The sequence below is a fragment of the Canis lupus genome, chromosome X (genome assembly GCF_003254725.2).
Source record: "Canis lupus dingo isolate Sandy chromosome X, ASM325472v2, whole genome shotgun sequence".
Lineage (NCBI taxonomy): Eukaryota > Metazoa > Chordata > Mammalia > Carnivora > Canidae > Canis > Canis lupus.
The window spans coordinates 37,961,583-37,989,376 of record NC_064281.1 but is presented as its reverse complement, the minus strand read 5'-3'; the positions used below and the strand labels follow the sequence as shown (position 1 = coordinate 37,989,376).

The 27,794-nt window shown below is 45.3% G+C and overlaps 1 protein-coding gene across 1 annotated transcript; it reads left to right on the top strand.

The window, feature by feature from the left end:
- Positions 1 to 839: 839 nt before the first annotated feature.
- Positions 840 to 26,950, top strand: LOC112673160 (norrin cystine knot growth factor NDP). Its single transcript, XM_025468797.3, has 3 exons — positions 840 to 1,203; positions 15,604 to 15,986; positions 25,685 to 26,950. Exons 2-3 carry the CDS (start codon positions 15,813 to 15,815, stop codon positions 25,910 to 25,912), a joined length of 402 nt encoding a protein of 133 aa, XP_025324582.1. The 5' UTR covers positions 840 to 1,203; positions 15,604 to 15,812; the 3' UTR covers positions 25,913 to 26,950.
- The last annotated feature ends 844 nt before the right edge of the window (positions 26,951 to 27,794 follow it).

The following is a 27,794-nucleotide window of genomic DNA, read 5'->3' as shown; positions in this document are numbered from 1 at the left end:
GCTGGGGCTGGGTCCGCCTGCCATAAACTAATTTACAAATGACCCAATGGTTCTTTGTGTCGTCCACCAAAATTGCTCGATGGTTTTCGGTCTCAATTTTCAGCTCTTGCAGGAAATATTTCCCTTTGTATTTTCACAGCTCATAACGGCATTATCCAGCTAGCGAGCACTTAGCCCCCGCTCCCCCCCCCCCATAGTGACCTTTGCCACTTTTCCACAAAAGGAGCTGTTTTGCGGCCGGTTGGCCTTACCTGTTAGTTTCACACTCGGATATCCCAAGGAGTCAGCAACTACACTTTCCCATTGTTCCTAAGCCCTCCCGAGAGTTTTATTCTAAATGATGCAGATGAGGGCGCTTATTAAAGTGCCATTGTGGATTTCACCGTGGATCCGCCGCTAAAACTCGCGTAATGGATGAACAACCCCAAAAAGAGCTCTCGCCACGCACACGCGTTGTGAGAGAGCAGGGCAGCAGCGTTTTGCACTTGCTTCAACCCTATCGCCTGAGAAGTGGTTCTGATTCCCATCTTTCTCCCCCCGCCCCCCCCCCCCCCACTTTACTTAGAATTTCAACTTCATCTCAGGCAGCTGCTGAATCGTTAAACAGAATGCCACCGGCTCTGCATTTCCCAAACTCTGGATCCGCGCTGCGGACTGCCCATCTCGATGGCATGCTTGCCAAAGCATTAGTCCCAGATTACTCATTTAGCCTGTTATTATCCCCCCTCAAAAAAAGAAAGAAAAGAAAAGGAAAAAAAAAAAGAAAAGGAAAGGAAGGAAGGAAGGAAGAGAGGGGACTTGCTCGCCCTTGCCCTGTTCCTCTATGCTGTCCGCAGCCTTAAGATGCTCCGTGGAAGGGAGCCGAGCGGTGGGCAGTGGCTGAGTCCCCGATAAGGAGCGCCTCACATTTCCGTGGCATTCCCATTTGCTAGAGCGCTGCTGCGGCCGCACGCCTGATTGATATATGACTGCAATGGCACTTTTCCATTTGACATTCTCTCTCTCTCTCTCCCTCTCCCTCTCCCTCTCTCTCTCTCTCTCCCTGTGTCGCTTAAACAACAGTCCTAACTTTTGTGTGTTGCAAATATAAAAGGCAAGCCATGTGACAGAGGGACAGAAGAACAAAAGCATTTGGAAGTAACAGGACCTCTTTCTAGCTCTCAGAAAAGTCTGAGAAGAAAGGAGCCCTGCGTTTCCCCCAAGGTAAGCAGGAAAACAAGCGCTGACGGCTTGCCTAGGAAATTACTTCTCTCCAAACCGAGCATTTCATCCTCCTCTCAGACAAAGAGACAACCTTTAAATACCACTTAAATTTGCATTAATTGAATTTGCATTAATCGGTAGCATGCTAGCATTGTGTGTTTTTTTTTTTTTTTTTAAATGAACGGGTCTTTGAAGTCTGTGACAGAGGAGGGGAGCCTCTCCGAGAGGCTGGATGGAAAAATCCCTCCGGGTTTGACCGAAAGGGATTTTATTTTCAAACTCTCTGCGTAGTAGTTCGATGTAACTTTGTGATGGTTCTTATATTTGACCCGGTGAAAGGAGACTGGGAAGCAGCATTGGACGACGTGGATTCCTGAAGCCCCAGTATCTTCCCCACCGCCCTCATCCCTGTTACAATGGGGGCACTATGAAGGCGGGCGAGCCTGCGAGTTTAAAGCGCACTGTTTACTTTTATTACTACTTCTGTATGCTGTTGATCTCCTGCCAGGGCTCCGCCGGAGTGCTTAGAATGACTTCAAACAATAGGCAACATTTATTTCTAGCTTTCTGTGTCACGCTTTGCAGGAATCCTGTTCCTTTGCACTCTCCTCCCAACGTGCAAGGACTTCGCTTCCATAGACGCAGTCAGGAGCACTGGGGAGAGAGGAGGATGGGTTTACTATAGGATTTTGATTGGGCAAAAAGTCCGAGGAAATGCATGCTGTTTGCCTTGGCCTTACTGCAGAGGGTTATTTTTAGTAGTCAGCTTGTCCCTGCAGCTCCACCGATGCTACGCTGTCCAAGCGGTGACCGAGAAAGGATGCTCCCACCAGCGCAGGGACGAGGACCTGTAGGAATGGCTCCTGTAAACACCTGAGGAATATTCGAGGGGGGTTCTTTCACGCTCCTGAATGCAAGTTCTCACTTTAAATGAACAATTGGGCTGTAGGAGGCCCGGGCATAACTCTTTCTTGGGGGACGGGAAGTTTGTGTACAGAATGTTAATGACTCAGAACGCCCTGTAACTGAGGCTCATTGTAATTCACGAGCCCAGATAAACCTGCGTGGAGGTGGTGGAGGTGCAGGCTCCCGGCCCCACCGAGATTCAGGTGCGGACCAGGAAACTCCGTGGCCAGACCGGAGTCCCACTTTCTGTTCTTTGCAACTGGCGTTAGTAACGGATATGGATGCTGCGAAACGCCTCTTCATTTCTAGCAGGAGCGTGTTTTAATTACAAGGAGCCGGCATCGGCAAACTGCTCCAACACAGAAACACTAAATCCCCGGTGCGTCTGAAAACCTAGAGCCGCCCCAAAGGCAGTGTGGGCTGTGGGTGTCAGCCGAATACGGGGGGGGGGGGGGGGGGGGGCGGGGGGGGGCGCAGAATGCTTCTCCAGGGTGCCTTTAGACCAAATGCGAGTATGTGCCCATTTTCTCCGCACCAGCCTGGCTTCCGAAATTAAACTTGAGGGTCTCCTGGACCAGATTTCACTGTGGGGTGGGAACGGGGTTTATGGGGGAACTTTCCTGATCTCCTCCAGTAACTAGCCTACTGAGCATTGTTGAGTGAAAATCCAGCTTTTGAATGAGGTAATTTACAACCTGGGGATATTCTCGATTTGAGAAAGCCTGAAAAGATACTATGGGTTCTATTGCTTGGCAATTTTTCAGTGATTTAAAAATAAAACCCAAAAAACAAAAAGCAGAAAACAAGAAAACACACACACACAAAAAACCCTCCTGCTGTTAACAAAGCAGCGAGCTGAGTGGAAACCATATTCTTGTACTGTTACTCAGACCCTTACAGGAGAATGCCTGAACACAAAATGCAAAGTTTTGCATCATTTACTTTGAGATACATTTGGTTCAGGTAAAGGGAGAGCTGATGGAGGCTTTCTTGACCGACTGTGTACCAAGCAGCTGACACCCACAGATGGAAACATGCCTGTGGAGGTTTCAATCTTAATTTGAGTTCCAATGACACTGTCAAGGGGAAAATAAATCATTTTTCAATACATTTAACAATTTCCAACTCATTTATTTTCCCGGGCCCTTGAAAAATGGGAGTTTCTCGGAATCGTAGGCACGGATGGTGGCCGGCAATTTCTACTGTATTTTAAGGACTTGCGATTCATTCAAGCGCTGTTATTCTTATTGGTTAATTATTCATTCCTTCCTTCTCTTAAGAAATTATGCTAGCCCTGCTGGATGCAAAGGTGAACGAGACATTGTCCCATGCCCTAATTCTCAGTCTGTGTGCTGTCTCCAGTTAGGTTTGGGGACTGAAATGGACTTCGCCAATGGCTAAACGGGTCAATGACTTCCTTGTTACAAAGGACCATTTCAAATATCTGCTGATCCCCAGATTTGCTTGAAGTGATTGTCGCTTATCAATGGGTTTTCTTTCCATCAATGATGAAGGGGTTCCCCTGAGGCCTTTATCACCGGATCTTGGGTACGCGTCACTCACAGCTAATGTGGCCCGGATCTTTCCCGCCTGGGTAGAGGAAGCCTGGAAAAAGGGCAGTTTATCCTTTCTCTGCTCCCTTGAGCACACTCTGGAAAGGACCACGTGCTGTCTCTATCAGGGATGGCTGTGAGTCACCTACTCAGCAGCTGACATCAGGGCCACTTGATGAATCACTGAATGAGAAACATGCACGGAGCAAGATGCTATCACTGGCTCCCACCCCTTACATGTCCCGCCCCCAGGATCCAAACCAATGACCTCTGGGTCTGGCCTAAGTTCAAGGGGCCCCTGGGAAGAAGTTGCCGGAAGTAGTTCCCCAAACCCGGGTCCCCATCGGAGCCACATACAGAATGGCTTTCGGATAATACAATCTTGTGTTTTCTGGCTTGGGTAGGTTACAGGGGTGAGGGGGGTGGGGGAACAAAACCAACAACCACCCTTGAAGACAGCATCACTACAGTCCTTGATTTGGTCCTTATCAGCAGATAATCCCCCCATGGTTGGATTAAAATGCCTCTGACTCCCTGGGGTGCCTGACTCACCCTAGCCAGCCTCAGCTTCTTGGCCAGCGGCCTTGAAGGCCGACCTCACCTCTTCCCATGAACGTCAGCTCCTGCTACTTTATCCAGTAACCGCCTCCCCACCGCCCAACCTCCGGCTGGGCCAGCAGGGGCAGAAGGGATGGGGAGGCAGGTGGAAGGACAGAACTGCTAAAGCAAAGGCGGGTAGCAGGGCCAAGTGAGGGTGGGTGAGCTCCTGGGCCCAGATTGCTGTGGCCTGCCCTGGCTGTGATCAGCTGTCATTTCCTCTTCGTGTATGACACTGGGGAACATATTAAAATTTCTCTGGGATGGTATGTTTGGAATTCCTCTGATGCCCCACCTCACCAACTTACCCGGACAATAAAAGCAAGGTTGTAAGCCTTTGAACAGCTGGCAGGCTATATATTTCCCCGCTTTCTTTCGCATAATCTAATTCAGAAAAGAATCCAGCTAGACTGGCAGTGCCATGTCTGGGTACTTGTCCCCTGCAAGTCCTTCCTCCGCCACCTCCTTCCCGCCCGCCCTGGAATCTTCCTGGGTGGCATGTGGCTTTTATTTTCTTTTGCTCTCCACCACTCCCACCCCGCCCCCTTTTCCCTGCGCCTGAGCTCCTTCCATTGTGAGCTTGCTCTTTGCTCTGTCTGTTTTCCAGACAGCCTGGGTCCTGCTCCATCCGGGGAGAGCGGGCCCGTGAGGTCTCCCCATCTTCATAGTATTCTCAGGATGTCATTCTTGGCAGCGGCTCTGCCGGGCTGCGGGGATTGGGGGGCTTTCTGGAGCCCTGCGCCTGAACCCACTGGCAGAGAGGAGGAGCCCCATGGCTCGGCTGCCCTTCAGGCGGTGGAGAGCAGGGCTGGGGTGACCCGGGTTGGCAGCGACGAGCATACCATCACAGTGACCCGCGCATCTCCGGCGTAGGGCTGGGGGTAGCAGAGCTCTGGGAACGCCTGGATGCACTTCGGCCTACATTAAGAGAAATGTGGTTATTCTCTGTTTCAGGGGGAGAGACAAGTGGCTCGAAACAAAGCTCCCCGGATCCTCGGGCCCCTGCTCCTCCCCCCCCCTCCGTTCTTCCCACATCCTTTCCTTCCCAAGGAAAAAGAAGGACAGACAGGGTTTTTAATTTGGCTAGCACGGGCCTGAATGTCTTTGGGAAGCCCATTTGGTGAAAGCGAGAGGGGAGGAGTGGATCCTAGCTGGAGCCGAGCTAAAAATGCATGGGGCTGGGGAGCTGGGGAGGACTTTTTCTTCCTTTTTTTTTCTCCTTGCTCTCAACAGCAGAACAACCGATTGGTTTATGAGTTGCAAATGGAAGGCACTGGACTTCTCAATTAGACATTCCCATTTAAGAGCCTCATGTAACCCCCTCTGCGCAGCATCCTTAAAAGATGCTGCTAATGTCCTTGGGACCAAAAGGTATCAAAGAGCAATCTACAATGCAGCTTCCTATTCCTTTTCTTTTCCTGGGGGTTTTCGTCGTCTTTTCCGAATTAGCTAAAGTTCATTAAAAGACCCAGAAGGAGAAATTTAACACAGCTGAATTAAAATGAGTCTTTTCCTGTTCACTTGACAAGGGTGGGGGGTGGATCGAAAGGAAAGAAAGAGAAGAAAGAACCAACTCCCCTCCTCTGCCACTTCTTGGGTTTTAATATGAATTATTCCATACAAGTCCCTAGGCTAGAGGATCTATTTAAAGACGCCTGGCAGCATGAAGGGAGAGGGTAAAAATACAACCACTCTTTTGTCCATCAAAGGTTTTCTTTGGGAGGACATTAAGAGCATTCCTATTTTCCTGTCTGCCCCTGCCAGTGGCAGAGTTCCAGCTGGTAGGTACCCACTCCTCACCCGTCAGATCAGCAACCACGAATTTTTGTGTTTGATTCCAGCAGAATGCAAAGGGTGGGGACTCCTCCCAAAGCCCCCATGTGTGTGCAGCGGGGTGGGAGAGGCTGGTATAGAAATGAGCACTGGCTTGGCTGTGCAGGTTGCGTGCCGCAAATTCACACACCCACACATTCGAGTTTTTGAGGAAGATTGTGCCGAGGGCATTATTTCTGACGCCAGCTGCCCTCACATCTGCAAAGCTTTCTTCTTGTGTGTCTGGCGACAGTTTGCTTGCTGCCGTTCGTGCTCACTGTCCCCTTCATCAGAGGGTCTCAGGGGCTGATGGGTAAGCCTACAAGGCTGAGAGTCCCACCCCCTAGACCCATTCTCAACAGTCAGAACGTAACAACACCCTGGATGGGGTTCACAGTCTGGGACAACTACTTTCTTGTTCGAAAGAGTGCTGACTCAGAACATTCAAAGAATGGGTAACTTCAGTCGACAATATATCCCCAGTGCTTACAATCAGGAATTCATCCAGTTGGGGTCCTTTTCACCCTCATGTCAAAATCTGCACGTGAACGTTGACTCGTAGCTTTAAACTTGGTTCTGTAAGATTTGCAGTCAATGTATTTTTCTTTTTCTTTTCTATTTTTTTTTTCTGCAAAAGCTCAGAATTTTTCGGACAATTTTCTCTCTTCCAAGGCCTGGCTCAATCCCAACGTCTCCTTTGAAGCTATGATCCAACCAGTTGCAGTATCCTTTAAAAATGAAAGGGCAACAGGTTAACACATTCTAGACAGTTGATGAGCTGTCAGAAAATGCTCAGGGGTGACGTTTCTGCGGCGCCACAAACCAACAATTGCCCTAAACATGGAGTCCCCTTCCATCCTGCCACCAATAGGGAAGACAGATAGGGAGAAAGCAGGTCAGGGGAGAAGTAACAAAAGAGAAGGAGGGAGGACTATTTTTGATGTTCCAAATCTGCTGCCACAGATTTTCAAATAGCACACTTTGGGAAAGGGAAGCTTCCCTTAATTTTACCTACTCCCTCTGGGGGAGAAGGGTTTGACCTCTAAAGTTGCCTTCTTTACTTGGCGGCAGAAAAGGAGGTCAACTCCTCCAGGGAAAAAACATCCCCCATCCTCAGTTCTAAGTAAAATGAAGGCATATACATGCCTAAAATGGACGTGAAGAATTAAAGTCCAATTTCTTTTTTAAACACCAGGCGATATTTTAGGACTTGATGCGTTTCTGCGATTTTTCCTTCAAACTATGGGAAATTGCTCCTTGTCAGGATTTAAATATTTCTTTTGAGGTTTGAAATCCAAAGGCAGCAGAACAGAATTGTCAAAGGAGAACCAACAGTCCAACGATGCAGCTGTAGTGTGCGGAGTTTAAGCGAAGCAAAAAGACCAGCAAGGAACCAACAGCCCCAGTACATTCAGAATTATGAGCAATATAGAAAAACGTATGTGTACATGCTTTTATTTTAACCTTGCCCCATTGACATTAAGTCTGCATTCATGGGTGTTCTGGATTGCAGTGGGATTGAGTTCAGTATTCAAATCCCTCTGTTGGGCAGAATAGACAAATTGAACGGAGGCTGAGTTGGTTTCATTGTTTACGCCCCATTTCTAACTAAGGGCTCTACAGCTATCAGGCGAGATCACTACCCACCATTCCAAAATGCTGTTGCAGCTGAGGATATTCGAATGCAGCTTTGGAAACACTTTGCTGGACACTTTGAAGAAAAGCCAACATACTCATTTGGCTCCAGGGTAAAAGGAGGCCTATACCCTGAGCTGACACTGATTACCTCCCTTCTCCTAAGGCCATATCAGGGCCAGCAGTCCAGTAGCAGAGCAAGTGTCAAATTGCTTCAGCAACCAGGTCCCCAGAATACATGGCCGCCTTTTCTTTTCCATAGGGAGAGCATACATTCATGCTTCGGCGGGACTGAGTCCCTGGGCTGGGTGGGTATCTCCAAATCCTTCTGTTTCCTTTCCAAAGGTAAGTGGTAGGAGTGTGTCTCACCCCTGATGTGAAATCCCCTTCCTGGGGAGGAGTGGGGGAAATGAAGGGAGCCTTCCCTTTCTGAAATTGGGCTATTTGAAATCATTGAAAAGGCAGTGGCAGATTTTGAACATAAACAAATCCTTCTTCTTTCTCCTCCGCTATTTTTTTATGGCCTCCTCTCTTCATATTTTCATTCTCTGTTGATGGAAGGATGGAAAGGGACTCCCTGTTTAGGGCTATGGTTAATTCATGGCACCGCAGAAAGGCCACCCCTAAGCATTTTCTGACAGCTCATCAGCAAAGCAGTGACAGCTTTTAGGGGAGTGGTAGATTTACAGAAATAATCCAAACTCCCAAAGGAAAAGACTTCAACCATATCATGCTTTTCAGCACACAGGTCATCAGACTTCATCACTTCCAATATGGAAGGTTTTGTACTCTAAAATTCAGTTAGCTATGTTAACCATTAAGAACTCACAAGGAGTCTTTCCATAGAAAAAAACTATAGAAGGCCACAGAAGCCCAGCACTAGATCCAAAAGCCGTAACCAACAGGCAACTCTTTTGGGCCCAAGTCCCCACCTGGAGCTCCAGGCATGTGCCTCCCTTAGCACAAAGGTTCTGTAGATGCTTTACCAAGCAGAATGCCTTGCTCTTGACTGCTAAGACCCTATTTGTTCTATATCTGCAGAGTGAACAGCTCTTCTAACCAATCTTCCTCTTCTATCCTGAACCAGGGTGTCAGAAATGGCCCTGCGAGGGGATGAGGACCTGTGGCTCAAGCTTGGTTTAGGAATAAGTTCACTCATAAGAAAGATGCAGGAGGGTTGAACTCAGCTTTTATCACCATCATCAAAAGAAAGCAGTCTACTCCTACCATGACTGCTTACTATTAGCCTCTGTCCTTTCCCCATTTAGTGAAGATTGGAAAGAAACACTACGAATTTTAAGACAGCACTAAAAGGGACCTAGGGAATGGGTAAATAGCCTCACTCGCCACTTCTTATTATCAACAACATATTAATTTATAACTATATTTGATATATTCAGGCACTGAGTCAATTGGTTATTAAGGGCTCTTTTTATTTCAGGGCACCAATATGGCCTCATGAAAAGGGCAAATTCTTATGGTTTGACCTTCAGTTTTGCTTCAGGCACCACCTTATGACTTGTCCTCTTGCGTAAGAAAGGAACCCTTTCTGGAGTATTGCTTTGGGGAAAATGAAGCCTCAAAGCAGGTGCCGTGCTCTGAGAAGGTAGGCTCAGGTTAGAGAATGTTAGAAATGGGGAGAACCACACAAGCACCTGGACCAGTCCATTCAATCTCGTAGACGGGGAAACAGAGTCCCAGAGAAGGCAAAGGACTTGCTCAAGATGGCACAGCCAATGATGAGACGGGTAGGATCAGAGCTTGAGGCCCCTCAGATCAACCATCCTTCTAGTAGAGCAGGCGACAATAAAATGCCTTCGGGTTTCAGGATGCAGTAGAATAATTATCTAATATTTCTGGCAAATGAGTGCAAAACACGAGGACACACGACACTTAACAGTGGTGGGATATGGGTTTGGAGATGAAGAGGTAAAAGCTGGAGATGGGGGGGGTGGCGTTGAATAACAACAAGAAGTTCCTCTGGATGTCCCAAAAATCATGACTTTTAAGTTTCAGTCAAGTCTCAAGGTCAAGTCCTCCCACACCAGTCCCTCCCCAGACAGTAAAACTATTTAATCCAAGGACACACACACGGGAGGGGCCACTTGACAGTTGGCTCATTCTCAGAAGTTCCTTCTATTCCCAGTTCTTCTTTTCCTCACTCTTATTTACTCCAGAGCCGTGATTTATTGCTTCTCTCGCAGGCTGTATTTCTCCCGCCCTCCTGCTTCCCCTATGGCTTCTCTTCCTCCATCACTGCCACTGTTGAGTTTGGCCATGCTTGGCTAGTAGTGCAGGTTGGGGAAGCGCAGAGTCCTGTCCCAGACTGGAGGACCACTGTTGAATTGCAAAGATGTCACCCTCCCTTCTACGGTGGCACTAGGGGGACAGGCATGGCCCCACACACGCTTCCACCTCATTGGAGACTGGACACACTGTGAGATGACAGAGGCAGAAGCCATATCCTCCCCAGTGACCTTGTGGTTGCCCAGCCTTGGTACCCTGCTGCTTCTGGGTCAGCCCAGGCCTGGCTACTTGGCTGCTCCTGAAGTGCCTCCAGATAAGAAGAATATCAAAAACCACTCGTTGGGCGCATGGGATGCTTTATAAAATCCAACATGCTGTTTACAGTTTATAAATTAAGTGCCCTGGGAAGAGGCATCTGACTTATTCTCCAAGGCATCTAGTTGACTGAATCCAATTGGAATTCTTTGAGTTCCTGAGAAGGGGCTACTTAGCACTTCACACTCTCTGATTAGACCTAGAATTTTTCTTTCCTAAGCCTCGTATGAAGTGTTATCTAGTCGCAAGCTCCCTTCCACACTTACATCTTTGATTTTTTTTTTAAATTTTTGGCGATTCCATTGAGAGAGGCTCTATGTTCTGCTGTCTTTACCTTACTCGTGCCTGATATGATTGTCCTAAATGATGGTAAATATCAAATCCTTCTGTCTGTTATGCTGACACCATTCCAAAGTCATGGTATTTTATCTGCTTTACTTGATCTTTCTAGAAATGATGCAATGCATGTTGGATGTGAATTAGATGTTAAGGGAGTTTGTCCTTGTGTCTAGAAAGTTACCCGGGAAACAACAAGCCAAGACTCTTTGCTTGTGGATGCAGTGAGCTGGAAAAAGGCACTAGAATACGACCTATTTTTTCCTCCTAATCCTTCACGGTCATCTGCTAAAGCAAAAGGAGACACAGAGTAGGTGCCTAATAAATATGTGTTAAATAAATATTTGCAGAGGGGCGCCTGGGTGGCTCAGTGGTTGAGCGTCTGCCTTCGGCTCAGGGCGTGATCCCGGGGTCCTGGGATCGAGTCCCACATTGGGCTCCCCGCAGGGAGCCTGCTTCTCCCTCTGCCTGTGTCTCTGCCTCTCTCTGTCTCTGTGTGTCTCTCATGAATAAATAAATAACATCTAAATAAATAAATAAATAAATAAATAAATAAATAAATAAATATTTGCAGAAAGAAGCCACAGGAGGCATTACGTGCATATATTAGTCCTGAAAACAGCCCAGGGTGGGAATATGGATGCCAAAGCACCACCCTCCCTTGCCTGGCAAGCGCGGCAAGCAAAAGGCCATTCTTGGCACATGCCACTTATCTTAGCCTGTTGTTGGAATAATGTGCGTGAAACCAGCACTCTACCCTCTGCCAGGCAGAAGGTCAGCCCAAGAGTGAGCTGATCTGTGGACACAACACCATCTCTCACCCAGGAGGCTGGGCCCGCTGTAAGCTCTGCTATATTATTTCCCTGAGGATGACAGGTGGGGAAATCTGGGCACCAGTTGTTCTTTTCCACTGGTATCGTTTGGAGGGTAGCTCCAAAGTCGGGCACGCTGGGCCTACGTGCCTCTCCTGCCGGCAGAGGCTCCACGTTGGAGCTATGAGAATGTGGGCTCTGTACCTCCGCCAAGTCCAAGTCTCAGAGACTGGACCCAGAGCACGGAGCCACCCCGGAGCTACCCAGTTCAGCAAAAGAGTCACTTTCTCACTCAATCCATCATGGGCTGGGCTGAGTTTCTAAGTCTTGATGGGCAGCACTTGATTTTATGCTCCATGGCTTTAAAAAAGAAAGAAAGAAGAAAGGAAGGAAAGAAAGAAAGAAAAAGAAAGAAAGAAAGAAAGAAAGAAAGAAAGAAAGAAAGAAAGAAAGAAAAAAGAAAGAAAGAAAGAAAGAAAGAAAGAGAAAGAAAGAAAGAAAGAAAGAAAGAAAGAAAGAAAGAAAGAAAGAAAGAAAGAAAGAAAGAAAGAAAGAAAAGAAAGAAGCAAATTGGAATTAATTTAATTTTGAGCAAAATGACAGTAGCTCCTACATTGATACCCCTTGGCTGCCATAAATCAGGGATGGTGAGTGATGTGAATTTTCTTCATTTTGATTTTCCTCTTTATGACTGCTTTCCTTGGCACTTCTCCTCCGTGCACACTCTGACCAACACCACGTTAAGACAACTTGACTTCATGTCACTCGTTTTTTGAGCATGATGCTTATTTCTGCTTCAACACAATAGTGTTGGTTCATTCGATTTGAATACTTAAGGCAAAAATCCCAGTGTTAAGTAGCAAAACTCTTACTTTTTGTGTTTTGAGAGTTCTGTGAGTTCTCTGGCATATTTAAATTGTTGCTTGAATTCTTATTTCAGAGTTTAATATAAAAACTGAGCAGAAAACACCATGCTTTGTGAGTTTGTGAAACTGAAAAATACATTTCTTATTAGCAGTAAAGCAACATTTTCTCTGTCATTTTTAAATTCTTTATTACTACTTCTGGATTCTGCTTATCATCTTTAAAGAGAAAATCAGATAATAAAGTTACATTTTGTGTGACATTAACTATCTCTTTATCATTAGATGCGTCACAATATTTGCTTGCAAAAGTATATTACTCCCCTTTCAGGAAAAAAATTTTTTTCGACTGTGCTTGCAATTCAGGATGTCACTACTAGGTGGCAGTAGTGCTTAAGAACTAAATGACCCACCAGGAAGACTATTTGACCAAGAGACTAGCATGTCTTCTGATATTTGTAAGAAGTAAAAATGTAATACTACTAAAATAGTGAAACTGGCACAAACATTAAACATCCATTAGCTTAATCACTATTTTTAAGCCAAATTTTGAAAAGAGAAAGTATAATTTTTTAAAATGAAGTTTTGGATAAGTAATACATTTACAAGTTCAGAAGTATATGAATAAAAGTGTATATATATATATATATATATATATATATATATATATAGTGAAAAGTCTTTCTCCCCTATCTGTCCATAACTAATTGAATAGCTTCTTGAACACCCTTCCAGAGCTTCTCTGTGTAAATACAAATGAACACAAATATGTATTCTTATCCTTCCATGGTTAACACAAATCAGTAGAGTTTCTGCATCCTTCTTTATATAGTTGCATAGTATTCCACTGCATGAATGTGGCATAATGTATTTAACCAGTCCTCTAGTGATGGATATCTTGTGCAGTTTCCAATTTTATGCCATGACAACCAATGCTGAAGTGAATAACCATATGCTTGTGTGAGCACACATGTAGGATAATTCTTGGAAATGGACTAGCTGGGTGTAAACATTCACATATATAGGGTCTTGTTATTGACCCTTATTGCTTGTTTTTGCCATTGGGCTATATGTTTTTCTTCTATTTGCTTCTTTCATTTAACCATACCTCCTGGCCATGGCTCTGAAAAGAAGTTGCCGGCAGTGGGGAGGGGGAGAGCCAGGACTGGAATGTCTACTTTTCCCTTCGTCCTTTACCATTGGCTCCTGGGGGAAATATCTATAGACTGGAGTGGTGAAAGAAGAAATCTAATAAATTCCTTTTTCTGAGACTAATTAAGGCTTCAAAGAGATGGATAACCACTTGGGATAATACAGTCATTTTGAAACTCAGGAAATGGTCAGTAATGTTGCAGACTCTGAACATTGAACCCAAGAAAGCTCTGGCCCTTTGAGTTGAAAACCTGATGAGGTTCATTGTGATGTGCCGCTGAAAAGAAAACAAAAAATGCTCTTTGGCATCCCTTGCCAATTTGGAGACTTATGCTCAGGTTTGATCAATTTTAATGAGATGTTGCCATTAGCATGCTCAAGAGAGAAAGTGGTGCAAAGCTGTATGAAAATATGGTCTTAACTTCAGGATTATCTTCCATCTCCCATATGGAGACGGTGGTGTCTGAATCCCTAAATATCAGGTGGTGCCATTTTAGAGCAAGAGGGAACTACAGATGCCATCTTTTCCAATTCTCGTAGTCTACAGATCAGAAAACTGGGGCCAGACCAGTTTAGATGCCCTGTGCAAGGTCTCCCAGCTACTCAGTGGCAGGGCTCGAGCCCAGGTGGGTCTCCTCATTACTGGCCCCAGCCGTTCCTGCGATTTATAGGATTTCTCTGACACAGACACGCTGAGATTTTGCCATTGCCAGGGAAGCTCGTCTCTGAAATGGCCCTTTGGCACACACCCTTTTCAGCCTGGGATCCCCCACCCCACACTCACAACTGAGGTTAAGTGGGACTGGGGCTGTTCTATCCAAGCAAAACTAATTGACTTATATGGACTTGAACTTCTATATTTTTTAAGATTTTATTTATTTGAGAGAGAGTGAGCTAGAGAGAGCATGAGCGAGGGGTGGGGGGGGGGCAGAGGGAGAGGGACAAGCAGACTCCCTGCTGAGCAGGGAGCTGACACAGGACTTGATTCCAGGACCCTGAGATCATGACCTGAGCCGAAGGCAGACGCTTAACTGACTGAGCCACCCAGGCGCCCCTGGACTGGAACTTCTAATCTTGATCTTATTAATACTTTGCCCTGTTTATTTGGACTCTCCACGAGTAGAAAGTAAAAAAATGTTGTACAATGAACAAAATAATCACAGTCTTACCTGAAATACCTTTGAAAGTTTTTCTGAAGCTTTAATTATCATGTTCCTTTTGTTTGGGATGTAATGACAGGCCTCCCCAATTGTCCTAAATGTTTGAAAAATATTTTTGATACTCCGTTTTCTGGTGTGATAAAAAGCCCCCATGTTGGCCATGCCGAGGAGGGTTAGTCAGGTGATAAGGGGAGCTCTCTGCTTTGTCCAAGAATAATATGGTTAAAAGAACAAAGCAAATTTCAAGAAAACCGATATACCCTGATCCCATTTTAATGGCAAGTCTCTGCTCTGACGACACTTTTTCAAACTGTAGCATATGCTCAGACAACAGAGGCTCTGCAGAAATGTGTGACCCTTTGGCAAGTACGCATGCGTTGAGGCCAGTTAGCATAATGTGTATTTCAGATGCAGTTTGTCATTGATGCTGGGTGGCACGGGGCTTAAAGCAAAAACAGGATGAGCCCGGAGCAGGATGAGCCCTAAATGGAAAACTAGGTGGGTGGGTGGGTATGGACTTGGAAATGGAAAATGTACTTCTTTCCCGTGGGACGTGGCCTGTGTTCATTAGTGCTGACCTGCCTCCTTTCTAGCCCTGGGAGCTGACGTTGACACCAAAGCTTACGGAGAAACTGAATAGACCCTCCCGCCCCCACCAGCCAGGGATGAGGATGAGACCACCCAATTCAGTTATGCTGTGGCCAGAACCACATGTTTAATCTTTACCATGAGTTCAAACTATTCTTGCTCCTAGAGACATGGGATCCGGCAATTAAAGTCAACATGTGCTTCCATTAGACCATTGTGTCCACCTCCAAATGGTTATAAATATGTAGCATGAGCTACGGGGAGGGAGCCGGTAGACTGGATGACAGCCTATGCTAATGGCACTCTAGAAACCAATATTCCTCACTCAACATGACGCGGAAAAATTCTACCCAGTACCTCCTGGGTTCCATTCGTTTTTCTGGGTAAATGTTTCTGGGGAAAATAATTTCTGTTTTCATTCCAGCTGTGCAGCGGATACTGTGATGATGGATTGCAAGTGGAAAGAGTAAGACAAAACTCGAGTATACAAAGGACAATGACAACCAGAAAGCTTCAGCCAGATCCTGCCCTTTGCTTGAAAGGAACTGGAGCCTAGGGGGAGGCGAAGGCATTTCCAATTTTTAGTCCTCTGCCTCCCTCTGCTGTTCCTTCTCAGAAGTTTTCCTTACAACAATGAGAAATCATGTACTAGCTGCATCCTTCTCTATGCTCTCCCTGCTGGCGCTAATGGGAGATACGGACAGCAAAACGGACAGCTCCTTCATGATGGACTCGGACCCTCTGCGCTGCATGAGGCATCACTATGTCGATTCTATCAGTCACCCATTGTACAAGTGTAGCTCAAAGGTAAGATCCAGATCTCTGTGAAGGTAGCGTTACTTCCCAGAGACAGGAGAGGAGCCGTATTCCTTTGTCCAGGGTACGGAGAACGCTGACTATAGCCCACACCTGAGCTCCTTGGCTGGCCCACGGGGCTTGGGGGAGAGTCAAGCTCTTAGGGTTTCCCAGCAAGCTTTGAACCCTTGTCGGTAAAGCTGCCTGAGGGACCACGTACACACCCAGACAGCTTCTCTCTTTCCAGGCTGCTCGAAGTCAATAGGAAAGGCTGGAAGGTTCTCACAATAAAATCATTGCTCGACACAAGGTGAGAGAGGTGTGTTTCGTCCCCAGCTGTGAAATGTATGAACGGTAGTGCTCTTTATCAAGAAAGAAGAGTAGAGTCTCTAGGTTATCGTCACTCCTCCTACCTGCACCAGCAATAAAGAGGACGCGGACTCAAGAAATATGATTGAGCAGTAAAACGTACTTCTGGGGGTGGTGGTGGGGCTCTTCAAAGAGATTCCTGAGGGAATAGGTGCTCACTGGCTTCGTGGTCCAAGCCTTCGTCCACCTGACATGCTTATGCTAAAATGATTTCAAAAGAGAAATGGCAATTGGATCATTTATCATTTTTACACGGATTATCCAAATCATTCTTGTTTGGACTAGGTTGTGTGTTTTTTGCGCAGGCAACCTAGGCGAGTGATGTGTCAGGTTGGGACAGGGCGTGCGAAGGAATACCACACTCCAAAGGCCACTGAGAGTGGCCGGCCACCTGGACCACCCAGAAGGGAGGTGCATGGTAGGCAAAGGACAGACTCAGAATGAGAATCTCACGACCATCACTGCCCCCAGTCACATGAATGAAATTTGCCCACATTTGGTAAATAAGAATTTGTTTAGCCCAGCCTCAGAGATTTTCACTGTAGCCCTGAGACCAAAACCACTTAAGCATTCTCATATGGCAAGTATTTTTTAAATTACCAGTGTAATTAGGACGTTTTTGTAATATCAACCACTAGAATGAAGACCATATAAGTTAATGTCTCTACCCTCCATTTCAAAACATCATGACTTCTGTCTGCCTTTAAAATTTCCATCACTTCTCTGATTACAACTCAGTGTTAATGGCTTGTTTTAGTTTGGGGGAATCAGAATTTGAGTTAAATCATTTTAACCATTATATTAATAAGATCTAGGACTGTGGGAAAAAATAGAGACTTTCCACTTAAAAACTTTCTGGCTCTTATTTGTACTTGTAGAACTAAAAAAAGGAGTAAATAGATAAACTTAAATTTTTGCAAGACTGCAATCCCTTCTTAGGCAAAAAAAGCTAAAGCAAAGGGAGAAGAAAAAAAAAAGACAGGACATGTTTTTACAACTGTGATTGCTCAGAAATCGTGGGCCTGAGCAATTATTAGCTCCTCCTCCCCTCCCCCAACAGCACTAGTATTTGGTGGTTCTTATTCCATGGATGGGTTCTCCCTCTATTGAGCTGTTCTCCATAATCATGATTCTTTAAAGAAAGTGGGGGTAATTAAAATTATTTAGAAGGAAAGGTCAATGTGATGATAGGAAGGAACGGAGAAATAGGAGCGTCTCTAAAAACAATCTGGAAAGATCTGGTGAAATGATAGAAAAGCATCTTGGCAATGATCAAATTAGTTAAGAGAAGGTCAAAAAAGAGATGTCGTTAACTTGAGTCCAACAAACTCATGGTGCTTGAGCATGACTCCTGGAAACAGACCTTAGTCTACCTCCGTTCACATCAGTTTCTTCCAGAATGCCATGGCAAATAGCGCAAAATTGTGATAGGAGCAGAAATGTTTGTAATTTCATGGGAACGATCTGTTTTCAAACATCTCAAACCATCTCAAATATAGTAATAGCTGTATGTAAATGGTGCTTGTAATTATAAACCTTTCTTTCTTGGCCTTAAAATATGTCTGGCAGGATCTCAACTACTCAGACCTTTTCTGGATTAGATTTTCCCTAGGTATCCAAGAACAAAAACTTGTTTTCATATTTAAATAATCTCTAATTCTTGACTCTCCCAGACTCAGGCTGGTCTTCTCTCTAATGAGTCTCATTAACGAAATTGTTCTTTACACACTTGAGATAAAACATTTAGCCTGTGTCTAGAAAACAGCCAATGTGGGTTTTTACAATGAGGAGACTCGGGTAAATCTTTCCTCTCTGCAAAGTTTCCCTCCACATGATGTTCAAAGGCCATTATTTACTAGACACGTGCCTATCATTTGCCTGTCAATTGCTAATGCTTCCCGACTTACATTTCTCCAGTGTCTGGCCCTGGGAAGACAGATGACCAGGAGCTGTGACCCAGGGTCAGGGGACGGAGAGCATCTGCTTGAATACCTGATGTGTTTCAGGCATCTCATAATATATGATGTAATCACTGCCAACAAACCTGTGTTGGAAGACACCACTAATCCCAATTTACCAGGAGGGAAAACTGAAACCCTAAAAAGGTATTCAGTAGATTGCTCATTTAGTCCAGGAGGAGCAATGTCTGCCTCAGATGATTTTTCTTTCAATGACTTGGATCTTTATATTGAAGAAATGCCGGTAGATCATAGAAGCCACTATTTAGACTATTGGCCACTATTTCAGACTATTTCATTATCCGAAATAATGATGGATACTCCACAATGTTTCCAGAAAATAGGGATAGTAGTGAAAGTTCTGTGGAGCCTTCCATGACGCTGTTTGTTGCCCCTAGCCCTGAGCCTTGTCACCCATTGCCTACTAATCCAGGAAAGGGCTGAGACAGAGTCAGGCAGAAAAGACTGGCCATGGTGGTCTACCAAGGAGATCCGTGTGAGCACAGATTATGATGTGCCTGGTAGCTTTCAGTGGTGACACCTCCTAGGACTGGTTACAAAGGATCTTGGGAGTGGCAGGTTCATTGACAATCTTCCCTGAAATTCTGAGTGAGTAAAGGCTATAGAGCAAACAGCCAAAAGGTCAGTGGCTAGTGAACATGAGCTGTCTGGAGAATCTTTAAGGGAACTGAGGCATCTCAGACTTTGACATAACAGGAAATCTGGTTTCACATTCCAGCTCCACAGTGTGCAAAGTGGGTGATTTTGGGAGAAGAGAAACAATTCCTTAGTGCCTCAATTTATTCCCGTGTAAAATGGGGCTAATGCTATCTATCTAAAGGTGGGGGTATAGGTCTTGGTGATGATATTTGTAAGGCATTCAGCCTGGTGTCTGGCACATAGCAGACATTAATAAATGATACTATGATCTTGATGATGAAGTTATAAATTGGACAGGTGTTGAGACTCACTTTCTATTTCAGTCACTATTGAGACCTCAATAACCATTGGGATCTCAGATAGCCTGAAGGGATTAGGAGAGTGAACCTCATCGTGATTCTTGTTAAACACAGAAACCTGGCAGGGGTGGAGGGAGCATGCAGAAAAGCAAAGTAGATGTAAGCCATCGTGCTGGGTGTTAAGAGTGGGAATAAAAGTAGAAGAGAAACAGATCCTGCTGTCTGACGTCCCTTCCCAGGTAAGCAGAAGAAGCAGGGAGCGGAGGGGACAAGTTCTAGATTTGAGCCAGGGATGGGTTTTTAGGAGCTGAGGCTGGGAAGGTGAGCCAGTAGGGCAGGCTGTGAAGCCTGAGTTGGGTGAGGAATAGGTGTACCTTGCAAAGACAAGGAACCAGTGCATAGGGTTGTCTGAACTCTGAAGGCCCACAGGGGCAGCAACTAAGGACAGTTCAGAGGACAAAGCCTGGAGAAATTCCCAGAGGAAATGAGACGGGAAGCTGTTAAGGTCCCCAAGCCTCTCCTAGTGCTGCTGACGCAGCCCACAGTATTTGGAGAAGAAATAGGGAGATTCAGGAATAATGAATTTATAACACAACTACTGGGAGATATGACCTTTTTTTAAAAAAAAAAAAGGAATGAATTTATACTGAATGCCTACTGTGTGTAGGCATGGTGGCAGGCAATGGAAGCACAAAAATAGGAGGGAAACGAGAATGTTTTTACCCTCATAGTGCTTATAAGTAAATGGGAGATAGAGGGAAAGGAAATGTTCTGTGTACAAAGGCTTTGTGTCAGTTTGAGTTGTGACCAGACAGAAGGGACCAGATTCCATCATACCCCATGCTGCTTCATTCCTCAGGTTGCAATTTTGCTGATGCTTTTGGCCCGGCACAGACCCTTTGTTGACCTGGGTGCCTGGAGATGAGATGAACTAGTCATTTGTTGAGGGTGCTGGGGAGGGAAGAAATGGGTGCCCCAAGAGGTGCCATGGGATAAGGGGTATGTAGTGTTCACTGCCAAGAAAAAAGGCTTAACAAAAAAGTTTCTCATTTAAATGAGGCAAATTAGCCAAACTCCTGTTCTAGGATAGGATGTTCTGAGCCAGAGTCTTTATTCTGATACTGATGAAGACATCTAGTCAGTCATGGCCTGAGCCAGGAATTCACAGAGGTCCCCCATGACAGAGGAGGAAAAGTGGCTCTGGCAATGGTAAGAATCTTTCAACAAGGCGTGATGAAAACCATCTGTGTTTGGGTTTTCTCTCACTCAGAAGATAGTTGTATATTGCAGCAGAAGACATAACTGCCTAAGAAGTATGGTAGGTCACCAGAGAGAGCAGGGGCCTGGGGTCTCCGGGTGTAATCCTTGGTCAGGACCCAGGAATCACAGCTGGCTATAACCCTCACAATGTAGCCTGAACTTGCCTGTGACCAGCTTGAGCAACTTAGGAAATTCCAGGGTTTGATAGGCTGACTTGTCATGGTTAGGGCAGAAGGCTCAGGAGTCAAGCTGCCTCAGTCCAGAATTCTGGCCTTCCATTGTACAGTGATGTGATATCAGGCTAGTGACTCATCCTCCGCCTTTTCGTTTCTTCATTTGTAAAATGGGGCAAGTTTACCTTTTGAAATGGCAGTTAAGAATCAGGTTGCATATGAAGGGCTTGGCACAGAGCCTGTAGCCTAGTAAATGTTCAATACATGTTATATATCATCATTACTATTCTTTTATTATTACCTAAGGACCTTTCATTATTCTTAGCCTCAGCACGTGGAAATCAGATTAGAACATGAAGGAGCCCATCCCTGAGCAAACTCTGTGAACCTTGCAGCTCTGTTCATATTAGAAGAAGCTGACTTTCACAGCCAGCTGGAGCCAAGTGACTCTAAGGTTGGGGGGATACAAAGGAACCGCTGGAGAAGTTGCCTAGCTTCCTAGCATCAGGCCAATTGCTTGGGGGAACATCAGAGAGCAAAAATTAAACTGGATCAAAAGCAGATAACATGCATGCATCTGTCACCCACCTAAGCTGTGAGAAGTCAATAGGTCAATGAGTAACAACCAACTGTTGAACCTGCTCCTTTGACGATGGAGCCCCATGTGGGTTCTTTGTCAAAAGATATTCATTGTATGATTTCATAATGAAGCAGTGCAGATGCTCCCTATTAAGAGCAGTTAAGGGCAGCCCGGGTGGCTCAGCGGTTTAGCGCCGCCTTCAGCCCAGGGTGTGATCCTGGAAACCCGGGATCGAGTCCCACGTTGGGCTCCCTGCATGGAGCCTGCTTCTCTCTCTGCCTCTCTCTCTTTCTCTCTGTGCATCTCTCATGAATAAATAAATAAAATATTTTTTTAAAAAATAAGAGCAGTTAAGTGCAGTGTAAAATGTAGAGGAGTCATCCCGTTAGTAAAGCATGGCCAAGTCACCCAGGCACGAAGAATGTGCATTGACCACAAACTGGGTTTTGGCAGGTGAATTTAACTTTGAAGGTGAAGTGGTGTTTGGTGAATTCATTAAGGAGTTAGACCCCGTGTGGTACCATCCAAGGAAATTCTGGGCGTCTCTGGGAGTCCCCAGATCACTGGGGGAGGGTCTTGACAGTGGAGATTTCATTTAGGAGTGCTCTTTCAAGATTCAGCTCTGCATAAGCTTGGAGGTGGTGATGATGTATCCCAAGAATTTCATAAGTAGAAGGACACGCTTGCATGGTTATGATTTGGTTGGGGCTCCCAGAAGCCAGTCAAAGTAGATTGGAGAAGGATGTGAGTTCATGCTTCAGGAAAACACTTTAATATCAGAAGACAGGATATAATAGTGATTTAGATCAGAGGCTTTGTTTTGAACCGACCTGGGTTTGATTCCAGCTCTACCTTTTATCAGATATGTGAGTTTGGGCAAGTTACTTCAACTCTCTAAAGCCTCAGCTTCCTCATCTGTAATAATGGTACAGATAATAAGAGTGCCTTTACCATCAGATTGTTATGAGGATTAAATGAGATTAAATGTTGTAAGCCCTCAATAAATGTTAACTGCCATTATTATTATTAGCTAATGATCGCTATCTAGTGATCAGCCTAGAATGGAACCCTTCAGACTTTAACAGGTTCAAGAGCCTTGCTACTCAAAGTGTGGATGTTAGCGGTACTGACATCAACCAGAGTATTGAGTCAAATGCAGAATCTCTGGCCTCACAATCTGCATTTTAACAAGATCTCCAGCTTATTTACATGCATGTTATAGTTTGAGAAGCTCTGGTCTAGAAGAGGTGAGAAGATGTTCATTAAATCTATAAGACAGGTGAGGCATGGCAGAGATAAAACATCAGGAGTGAACCTGTAAAGCAGATATTTATCCTTTCCATTCCTTAATGACACTCATTTCTAGATTTTATCTTCCAAACTCCCTGCTATAGCCCTCCAACACACATTCACAAACTGGAGCTAGATTTTTATACCACTTCCAGTTTCGAGATGGGGTCTATATACCAGAAATCTCCCAGACAGGAGATTTGCATATGTGTGTTGAGAACGTCAAGGGCCCAATAATTATTTCATAGGGTCTTCTTAGAGGAGAGGGCATTTGAAGTTGGCCATGGAGGACAGTTGGGATTTCATTAAGCAGAGCTAGGAGGCAAGGGCATTCCTGGAAGGGGAAAGACATGAGCAAAGGCAAGAGGCAGGGAAATTCCGGGTTATTCCATGAACTTCTAAGTGATTAAGCTCGATTGGAATAGGGAGTGAGCAACGAGAAATAGAACAGTTGTAAGGGAGTGAGTGACAAAAATGAGAACAGTTATAAGTAAGACGGGAAAGATGTGAAATCCAGGTCATGGAGGATCTTAATACCAGTTCAGGATTTTGGACATTATGCCAAAGGCAGCATGCTGACGCTGAACGTGTTTATTGACTGTACATGCCCATGTATTCTCCTTGTCCAGAAAGTCCAGGTCGTGAGATAGAGGGACCCAGGGTCCTCAGTGCTGGAGTTCTTGTCCTTCAGAAAGAGCTGAAGGAGGTACTTGAGACCTTGAAAACGTTTAGTGAAGTCAGGATCGGGTCAGTGCTTCTACAAATGGCCCAACGCTGCTGATTTGGTCGTTTGATGGACAGCTAACTGCTGGATCATTCCAGATCTACATCTGGCTCACCTGCATGTGCATCAGGCGAGAGGCACTGCTATGTCTATGCCCCTTTGAATTAGCTCTGTTGACACAGGTTCACTGTATTCATCTGGACTGCAATTAGAGCTCAAAAGACTCCATTTGGGGAGATGATCTCTGAATATTGCTTGATCTGCATAAGAGATGACCCACCTTAGAGACGAGCACATTTAACACTACTCTAAAGTGAGCTGCCAGGGATCTCTTCCCCCAAACCCTCAGGTGTGGGGAGAAGGCACTGGGGAAGATGTTGGGCTCCTCCTCAGAGGGATGAGGTGGGTGCCAAGGACTGGCCCGTGGACTGCTGATCTATGGTATAATCTTCAAAACCTATTTCAGATCATGTTTCCTTTGCCTAACAACACGAAGAACAGGTGGGATGGCACTGAAGCTTTCATAAATTCAAGATGGCTTAAGGCTGCCATTTTCTCTCTGCCTCCATGATCTTTCAGAGAAAATAAATCAGTAGGTCCTACTCCAACTTCACAAAGCCCTACCAGTTGCTCCCCAGTATCTCAGATCCTATTGTTGGATTCATCCCAGCATCTTCTTCGATAATGATGTTAATAACCTATAATGACCAGAAGTCAACTTGTCTTTCCTTTAGAAAGATGAACAGGCCATTTCCTTCTTTTAATTCTTAATGAATCAAGCTGCCCACCCTACCCTACCCTACCACTATCTGTCCCTGAGTGTACATAAGAACACTGGGATGAATGTATGGGAGACATAAATGAGCCTCTGCTCTGTCCCCTTAAGCTGGACTCAAAATACTGAGCGTGTGCCTATGTCCATTGTTCTGGGGATAACCTGGGTAGTTTGCATTGGATTCTTAAAGAAGAGTGTTTACTAAAGCCAAATTAAGAGCCACTATAAAGCACATAGCCTCTGTTAGTGCAGCCCAAACTTTACTTTTTAAAAAAATATTTGTTTATTTGAGAGAGAGAGAGAGAGAGAGAACACGAGCAAAGGGGAAGGGCAAAGGGAGAGGGAGAGAGAATCTCAAGCAGGTTTGCCACTGAGCGCAGAGCCCAACTCGGGGCTGGATCTCACAACCCTGAGATCAGGACCTGAGCCAAAATCAAGAGTCAGATGCTTAACCGACTGAGCCACCCAAGAGCTCCCAACCCAAGCTTTAGTATCATCCTAACCTACCTTTGGAAATGGAGATTGAAAAAAAAAAAAAAAAGAAATGGAGATGGTCAGAATGAATGACTCTAAGATTCAACTGCACAAATCTCAGGCTCTTTCAGTGTATAACCCTGATGTATTTCATCCTCTCATTTCAAGTTGTAGTGTCCAGAGTATTTCTTCCTGATCACTCAGGTTACCCTCTTTTTCTTCTTCAGGAACTGTATTCATTTTCTTGAGCAATTCCTTACACATAACAAATTCCTTTTTTCTGTAGTCCTTCCTCATTTACTTCTGATTTCAATTCAGAATGACTTTCTGCATCTCGAGACTGGTCGAATTGACATTGGTCCAATGGTGGTGGATATCACCTGTCCCGAGAAATTGCTTTTGTTCTTTGGTTTTTTTAAAGATTTTATTTATTTATTCATGAGAGACACACAGAGAGGCAGAGACACAGGCAGAGGGAGAAGCAGGCTCCATGCAAAGAGCTTGAGGCAGGACTTGATCCCAGGACTTCAGGATTATGCCCTGGGCCGAAGGCAGGTGCTAAACCACTGAGCCACCCAGGTATCCCCTGTTCTTTGGTTTTTATTTGCACATCATGGTGGGGGGGCCTCATGTAGTGGTTCTACACCCTGAGCGCTCTTTGGAATCACCTGAAGAGCCACGAAAGCTCGGGCTCTATCCCCAAGGATTTTAATTCCATTGGTTTGAGATGGCACCTGGATGCTGACATCTTATTCTTTTTAATTTTAATTTTTTATTTGAGAGAGAGGGAGAGACAGAGACAGAGACAGACAGACAGACAGACAGTGTCAGCAGGAGGATGGGCAAAGGGAAAGAGACACAGAGACTCTCAAACATTCTCCACGCTCAGCACAGAGCCCAATGAGGGGCTCGATCTCACTACTCTGCGATCGTGACCTGAGCCAAAACCAAGAGTCCGTTGCTCAACTGACTGAGCACCCCTGGGGGCTGACATTTTAAAACAAGTTCTCCAGGAGATTCTAATGTGCAACCAGGGTTGAGAGCCCCTGGTCTAATCCAGTGGCAATTGCCAAAGAGTGTTAGGACGCTGTGGGACCTGGCTGTGGTTCTGGCATCCCCAAGGGTAACCTCATCTCTTCTCTCCCCAGATGGTGCTTCTGGCCAGGTGCGAGGGGCACTGCAGCCAGGCATCACGCTCTGAGCCCTTGGTGTCCTTCAGCACTGTCCTCAAGCAGCCTTTCCGCTCTTCCTGTCACTGCTGCCGGCCCCAGACCTCCAAGCTGAAGGCACTTCGGCTGCGCTGTTCGGGGGGCATGAGGCTCACCGCCACCTACCGGTACATCCTCTCCTGTCACTGTGAGGAGTGCAGCTCCTGAGGCCCGTGGCTGAGTGGCTTCTGAATGGGACAACCTCTTTTCTCACCGAGGCAGTTCAACCAGTCAGGGAAGGACTGGCAAGAAAAATCAAGGAAAAAAAAAAAACCATCAACAACGAAGCAGCAATTCCCACGGGATTTTGCATATTCTAGTAATAAAGACTCTCCATGCTTGTTGACACTGAGAGATGCTCTGGGAACTTGTTTTCCATCCCTGTCCCCTTTCCCTGGTGCAATTTCTTTTGGTTCCTTTTCAGATTCAGGCATGTCCCCTCTTGGCGCTGAATGCTCTTTGCATTTCCAACAATTCAGCATTAGTGGGGAAAATGGGCCCCCATGCAAGAGTGAGGCAGGCTGTCACTGTTCGGTGCAGACTAGGGAAACAGTCACTTTGGAAAGCAGGAAAGCCCAACTCTTTCTGCGGTACTTTCTGGGTTGGGTTGGTTTGGTTTTGATCTTGTCATTTGGCCAAAGGTTGCCATCACTGCTAAAGGTTACCAATTTCAAAATTCCAGGCACCAAGCATGTGGATATGTATAGCGAGGCTCACTCACAGCCAGCTAACTGACATTAATAACTAACAAATGGATTCTCTTACATGATGCTGGAACTCCTGATAGTGGTAATTATTATTGAGAAATGACTTTTGGGAAGTTAAGGTGGCATAAAGAATTTGTCATCTGCTCTTGCAGGTAAATTATGGTAAATTTTTGTAAGGGAGCAGACTTTTAAAGACCCGCACAAATACGGATCCTACACTGACTTTGAAAAAGGCATATATGTACTAGTGGCATGGAAAACGCACTATACTCATGCATGCAAATTAGACAACCGAGTATGAATCTATTTGTGGGTGTACTATAGCTTTAGCCATGTCGCGGGCATCATTCTCTACCATCCACTTGTCCATATGAAGCTTGCTGCCAAAATGGTAGCCTGGCTCATCTTCTGAACATTTGGCTCATCTATATTTTGGTCCTTGAGACTCAAAATTTGACTTATTCCCATGTTGTGAAATAAAAAGACAGTATCTTCAAAATTTTGACTGTGTAAGTATTGCTTTCTCCTACTAAATATTTTATGATAATGCATCCCCTATGGTGTGTGTGTGTGTGTGTGTGTGTTCCAGGAAAAGAGGGAGATGAGGTTCTAGAATGCATGGGAAAGACATTGTTTGAAATCAGTAGACTAGGGTGAAGGGGCCTTAGGACATTTGGTTCTTATTTTTTGTTTTATTTTATTTTTAAAAATATTTTATGTATTTATTTGAGACACTGAGAGAGATAGTGAGAGAGAGCATGAGCAGGGAGAGGGAGAAGTAGACTCCCCACTGAGCAGGGAGCCAGACATGGGGCTCCATCCCAGGACCCTGGGATCAGGACCTGAGCTGAAGGCAAATACTCAACCAACTGAGCCACCCAGGCGCCCCGGAAATTTTATCTTTAGTTTCAGAAATTAGTTTATCAAATGAGCATAAGATCTGATGCATTCTGGCTTCCTTAGGCACTATGGAATGAAATAGATGTCATCTCTTCACTTTTCTTAGAAAAGAATAAGTATCCGTAAGTGAAGTCTGAAGGACCAGGAGGACAAAGAATTCACCAACCATGGTTTCTGTACGATTGACTGTCTAGTGCTCCAGGTCCAATGATAGGACACTCCTGAGCATTACAAAAATAATCATGGTGTTGGCATAGTGCCATGCCCACTTTAGGCACCGCAACACTACCCCAGATTGGCGACTCAGTTTCTAGGGCAACCTTGACACCATGCTGTCTTGGTTTACCAGAGATGACAGTGCACCCCACTGTTCGTATAGTTGACCTGTGAATTACTTTTCCTGTAGAGATGATGGTTTTGTACACTCTCCAGCATATAGCTTT